This window comes from Polyodon spathula, chromosome 12 (genome assembly GCF_017654505.1).
Source record: "Polyodon spathula isolate WHYD16114869_AA chromosome 12, ASM1765450v1, whole genome shotgun sequence".
In the NCBI taxonomy this organism is placed as follows: domain Eukaryota; kingdom Metazoa; phylum Chordata; class Actinopteri; order Acipenseriformes; family Polyodontidae; genus Polyodon; species Polyodon spathula.
The window spans coordinates 5,845,875-5,852,828 of NC_054545.1; the positions used below are offsets into that span (position 1 = coordinate 5,845,875).

General features: G+C 35.2%; 1 protein-coding gene and 1 pseudogene across 1 annotated transcript; both read right to left on the minus strand.

The window, feature by feature from the left end:
* Positions 1–331: 331 nt before the first annotated feature.
* On the minus strand, positions 332–2,085 carry LOC121323931 (annotated as a pseudogene).
* Positions 2,086–2,107: 22 nt separating this feature from the next.
* Positions 2,108–6,389, minus strand: LOC121323930 (B2 bradykinin receptor-like). The gene is made up of 2 exons (XM_041265269.1): positions 6,307–6,389; positions 2,108–3,581 (listed from the first exon to the last, which is right to left on the minus strand). Exon 2 carries the CDS (start codon positions 3,572–3,574, stop codon positions 2,510–2,512), a length of 1,065 nt encoding a protein of 354 aa, XP_041121203.1. The 5' UTR covers positions 3,575–3,581; positions 6,307–6,389; the 3' UTR covers positions 2,108–2,509.
* Positions 6,390–6,954: the final 565 nt, after the last annotated feature.

A 6,954-nucleotide genomic window follows, 5' to 3' on the forward strand; every position in this document is an offset into this window, starting at 1 on the left:
ATCTTAGAAATCTTGTAGACTCCTTGTATTAGGCTTAGAAAACAAAACTCCTGACCTGTGTAGTGTAAAGAGTATTGAAGTCTTTACAGAAATTATTTTATAAATTCAAATCGTGATCTGGTCCCACCTTGGAATCTGGGCAGTACAACACAGCAAGTTAAGTACATTAAGACAATATCTTAAACAATTAAACAAAATGTGATATAAAGAATATTGCATTTTATTGTCAAAGTAAAAACAAAAAACATTTACCAATAAATCTATAAATCTATAAAACACGTACATTTTATTGAAACAGATGTTTATAAAAAATAGTGTGTATATATATATATTCCTGATAAAACTGTTATGTGAAATTATTTAACACATTGCCATAATTCATGAGTTGCTTTTATTTAATAGATAAAATTGACCAAATCTTTTGGCCAGTAATATAAAGAATCATTTTGATTTCGAATGGTTGTGTCTACAAAAACACTCACATGCTGAAAGGTCTCTGCAGGAGTACATGCAGGAAATACATTAACCAATAGAAGTATGGAGAGATTAGGTTGTTATATTTCCAAGCAATATCAATGTTCAGCTAATTCAAATGTAAATGAGACAAAAGACAATCTTTCCAAAGAACAAATCACAATAAATAAATAAATAAATAAATACATGACATCAAACAAATAAATAAATGGAACATCTAAAATGGAAACTGATTTAGGTAGTGCAGTCGTACGTAATCAAAGAATAGTGTGTAATGACAAGGTGGTCTATTCAATTGATCTAACAGTGTCAGATCTAATTACCAGCATTCATTAAATCGTTCAATAGGGCTCTTGCCTGCATTTTGCACATTGTTGCAGACAGAAATGAACTGTAATTAGTGATAAGAATAAGTCATGCCACCATACACAAGTATGCATTCTACTTAAAATAAACAGCCTCATAACATTTGCCAGTATTGCTACAGTTTGTTAGCCATAACTTGAACCAAGAGATGCACAGAAAGTCCATTTAAACTTACTGACATACAGGTAGGTGGGGATCAATAACTCTATTTCTTGACTCTGTCATGTGTCTCTTGTCCTAATTTCCCACAGCAGCCTATCCACTAATGCATTTAAATTTGATCCATTAAATAATTATGGTTTCGTTGAAAGAACATGTCCTAACTTTGCACTCTCATGTGTTCGGCAACTTATGTTTTAACAGCCTATAATGTACAAGATCTCATTCTGCTACACATTAGACTCATGGGTTTTCAAAGCAGAAATTGAATGGCTAAGTTGTGAACCTTTAGCCTGCTTAAATATGTCTTTTGCATTCTTTCTGAAATGCTTCCACACGAAAAAATACAAGATAGGTTTTAGACAGCTGTTACTGTACGCAATATATATAGATGTCTGGATGACAACATTAAGTACTAACTCCCAAAGACATCCTGAAATAATTTTGAAAAAAAATAAGTGTGTCAAGAAACATTACAATTTGGAATGGTAACCAGCAGAAGAAGAACACCAGAAGCACAACGAGGATCAAGAGGGCTGCCTTCTTTTCTTTTCTGACTGAGCTGAATTTTTTCATGACATTGTTGTTCAGTGCTTTGATGATATGATAACTGCAAAAGGCAATAACCACAACGGGAATTAGGAATCCAATCACATTGGTAACCATGTGTCTGACTTGCCAGGCATCATGAGGATATGTAAGGTAATATGCTGTAATGTTTAACTCTGGGAAGTATTTTACAGTCCGAAACAGCAGGACTGGCAAGCTCATAAGAAAACCAAATGCCCAGATACAGAGACAGGTCACTTTGGCCCAGGTTACATGCCTTATTCTCCCTGCGGACATCGTTTTCACTAGGGCCAGATAGCGGTCAATGCTAACCAAAACCAGAAACATGAGGCTGCAATACAGATTTAAACTGATTGCTACATTTACAAGGTGGCAGAGAAGTTCTCCAAACTCAGAGAGAAGGACAGAGAGAAGCAGGTAGTGCTCTTTGTTTATGCACCGACTTAGTCGAAGCTTGGGTGCCATTTTGTTCGAACACTTTTATTAACACAAATACAAATAAACAACAGAGCAAAATACAGATTTAAACAACACATTAAATAAACACAACAGAAGGTTTAACAATACTCATATACATTAAAATATACAATTCTTAAAACTGCTCACACGCTCTTCATTTTTATAGAATGTCATGCTAAAATAAAGACCTGGAAGCCAATAACTGTAAGGTTACATATACTGTCATAAAACAGTAAAACTGTAATATTAAACTTATTACTGTATATAGTTATATATGTTATGTTTTTCAATGTATACAAAGCAGAAAAGCCATTATGGAGCATCTAAAAAATGCAGTTACAACATCTGCTGTTCAGAATTTATATTAATAATTAAACTTCATCATGGTTTACTATTGTTAACAGTAAATATTGGCATTTGCATAACAAATTCTTGATTTCTGAGCTGTTTTTACTTGATAGAGTAGTCATTGAGGTTTTAGTCACAGAGAAGATCTTAAGGTAAACGAGATTTTGGATCGATCAGAGTCACCCTTTGCATCCCCTTTTCCAAATAGTTGTTTAAACAGCTGGCCAGCTTTCTTCCTGAAGTTTTTTCCCACAATGACATACAGGATTGGATTCACACAGCTGTTACTGTAAGCAAGATATGTGGTTATCTGGTTGCCTACTTCTAATGCACATCCATTTAAAACACCGGCTTCTTTAAGAATGTCGAGGAATGTTACCACATGGAATGGAATCCAACAGAAGAAGAAAACCAGAAGCACTGCAAGGATCAAGTGGGTTGCTTTTTTCTCAGTTTTGCCCTGACTGAACCTTTGCATTGTGTTAATCTTCAGTGCTTTTATGATCTCATAAGTAAAATAAGATATCATAAAAACTGGTATAAGGAATCCAATTATAATAAGCACAAGGTTGTTACTTATTTTCCAGTTTTTTACACTGGTGTGCGGATAATCAAGATAGCAAAATGTAGCATTGTATTCTGGGAAGTACCCTACATTCCTAAAAACAATGGTTGGTATGCCCATAAGGAAGCCAAATGCCCAGATGCCAAGGCAGCTCATTTTGGCACAAAAGACACTTCGCATTCTTCCATCAGACATGGTTTTCACCAGCGCTAGATAGCGGTCAACGCTAACCAACACCAGAAAATAAATGCTACAGTACATGTTCAATATGATACCAATATTGACAATCCGGCAGAAAAGTCCTCCAAACATCCAATTGTTCCCGTTGGCGACGGTCACGACCCAAAAGGGTAAAAAACACATCATGACCAGATCTGCTGCTGCTAGGTTGCTGAGGTAGATCTCTGCTACCGTGCAGCATTTCTTATGCAGGCAGAAGACACACAGGACAAATGTGTTCCCTATAATACCCAGCACACAAATGACTGTCATATAAGCAGGTTGTATGGTTTTCAGCCAACCCCACACATTATTTGTAAGGCACTGACTTGAGTTATCATAGTTGCTCCAGGCTTCTGTAGGGTTTTCAGGACTTGGGATCAGAGCAGGGTATTCAGTTGTGTTGGAACCCATTTGGAAGCTGTTAAGAAATAGTTGTCTTATGAAAGCAGGATATTAATTGAGAAACTTAAACTTAGTTATATAAAATAAATTAATTGAAACATAAAGGTAGCTCAAGGTGGAGCTAATTATAAACAGCTTACTGAATCCCTTGTAACTACTGAAAGAATTATCACTGACTTTGATGTCCATATATTATGCATGTATTTAACACTGCCATGCGCCCCCTGCCTGCGCGTTCCAATACTGAATCTTACAACTGTGGAGTGATTGCAGTCAGAAAACTAAGCTACTTGAGGAGAACTCAAGACACCTCCTGAGACTCCAATTGCCAACCAAAAAAGTTTCTATGCTGAATTCTCAGATAAAGACCGGACTTTAATTTAAATACAACAATTTCATTTAGATTAAAAAAGCCTATTTATACTACTAAGCTTTAAGGATTCTTCGATTGCCTCAGAGTATCCACTTCGATTGATCCTTTATTCACCCAAGCATCACCTTCGTATAAGGTATAAGATACTCTATGTGTAGCTCATTTAGCTATGCCTTGTGCATTCCTTATGGTGTGTTAAAATGTGTTTTTAACTACCCAAGGTAACAAATACTGTACTGGTTTATGAGGAACAAATTGGTTTTGAACACCATAAAACAGCAATGGCATTATGCTCTACAGTAAAGCTCAGCAGTACAGTGAGTGTAAAAAACGTTTTTGATTACATTCATTCTTGGCATTCTTCTTGCATTTTAAACTGTTCATCAGCAAAAGTAGGTTAGCACTGTACCTAATGGTAGAGTAGGACATGTTAGAGCCAGTAAATACTGACTCGGTTACCAAGACATTGTACGCAAGAAGAGTTCTTCTGACTGCTTTCAGTTAAGGGATTGCTTAAGGGTTACCACGATCGTCTGAGTAACTGTCTGTGAAAGACTATTTCACATTTTAAGCTGAGTAACCTTTCATTTACAAAATGAGAAATACAAGATAATACAATATAATGATTGCTTTCCTTTTCTTTTCCACAAAGTATCTTGCGACTCACTGATGACGCAAACATGAGACTCGCATCAATATGTTCTCTACATTATATACCTTAATGGGTTCCCACGAGATCTTTCAAGAAACAGATAGATTTACTTTCCAAATATTTTTACAGTATGATAATTCCTCTGAAAAATGATAATTGAATGAGTGGGAGAAGCATGTATGAATATCTGCATCTTCAAGTGGACATCATAGACCTGCGTGAATCATATTGCCTCAGAGCTCCCTCAAATTTGCTATTCTTTTAAAAAAAAAAATCCTCCCAATTGCCCTTATTGAAATTTACAATAGTAAATTTGTACCTCAATTTTAGTTTCCCAATGTGACTGTATATCAAAATATATAAATGACACCCTATACACAAGTCATATGTCCTGTTTTTTACATGAAATACTATATCATACAATGTACTTACTGTATTCAATTTGAAACTCGCATTAGGTCTAAATGTTAAAATAATGTATAGGACTGAGTTCTCCTTTATAATGTTCATACTTTTTTACTATCCTCTCTGGCCCGTTCTAACTTAATAAGATAATGCAGACCAGATGCTGTGTTGATATTAGCTGCCTGAAAGGTCTCTTGAGGGGATTATGCAGAGGTTTTTATTTTTTATTTTAAAGGTATTCTGTAGGATAATTTTAGCTGGAAAGCAAAGCTGATCTTAATGTAGACCATACGTTTAAAAAATAAATTGCAAATCGTTTCAAAGGGAATATATAGTAATTGAATACACAATCATACGTGCTTGTGTGTGTCGTGGGGGGGTATGTAAAAACATAAGCTGCAGTATTCAGCTTCTTGACAGCAATATTAAAGCAAAAAACCATTTTATTTATTATCATTTTAATGAATGCTGATTATATTCTCTTTATATGCCAACTCTCCTATTGCTGAACACTCGGATCACTTTTTGGCTATAAAACTCTTTCCCTCACATACTCACTCACACGCATTTTTCAAGAAAATATTGTATGTCTTGTATAATACATTTTTTGCAACCACCCCACACATGCTTTATGACTATGATTGCGTTTGTGTAGCTCATACATGTGCTAATGAATAATTCTAAAGAAATAATAATAATAATAATAATAATAATAATAATAATAATAATAATAATAATAATAATAAATTAGCCAATATAAATAACAGAAGGAAGATTAACAAAAGCCATACAAGAAATGGAGGCAATGAACATGAAAATATTGTATTAGGATTATCCCACTGACAAGCCTGTATTCCTGAAAGCAGTGGCACTGGAACAATTTTTAAAGTGGGGGTGCTGAAAGCCATTGAACAAACTGTAACCCCTGTATGTGATGGAAACCGTGCAATGCCAGGGGGTGCTACCGCACTCCCAGCACTCCTAGTTACTGTACTACTAAATATTTACTGTTTACTCTTTTGGTTCCTTGTCGCAAAACTTTAAAGTATATTTTATGAATAACTGAGGATAGTTTAAAGGAATTACCGAAACGTTTCAATACTTAGTTCAGTGGTGGATTGTATTGTAGTGTTCATTTTTAAATTGCATACAAGTTAATTAAAAATACAAACTTAGTTCAGTAATAGCAAAGTTGAGATAGCATGAGAAGTATTATTAAATGTACAGAAGGCACACTGTTTTAAACTACTCATCTAAAACAAGACTGCTTGCTGTTCTGCCTGCACTCAGTGTAATGTTTTGTTCACATACCTTTTCTCTGAAGGTTTTTCAGGTCCTTGATCCAAATGCTTTAGCTGTTGCTCGGTAATCTTAGGCTGGTTTATCTGTCTGGCTCAAATTGGGATCCTCGTGTTTCACACACCCAGATTTAAAAGAGGAGGGAGCTGTTGAATAAGGTGATGTCATTCACAAGTCTGCCTCTTTTTCTGGTATGGTAATGGACTTGGCTATTATCTTCAAAGGAAGTGAACTATAAACAGTACTATAAGTGTTTCTAAACGAGATGCAATTTCTGCTCTAAAATGTATTATAGGCATTTAAAGTCTCCCACATTATCCATTATGTACAAGCTTCAGCCCTCTGATACAACCTGGCACTACCCTTCTTCCTAACTTATGTATTAAAAATGTATACAACTACTGTATAATTCATTAACTTACATTAAAAGACTGAAGCTGTTTACCCCATTGTGACAGGGTAGTGTCATTGGCAAGAAAGAGAGATTCAGAGACAAGAAAGCTGCAGTGAAGACAGACAAAACACAATAACAAACAAAAAAGCATACAGGCCAAAACAAACAGGTCTACAAAAACTCACACAGAATACAACCAGGACAACAACACAACCATCCACCAACACAGACATTAACGCTAACATTACCACCCATGATAAGCCTTT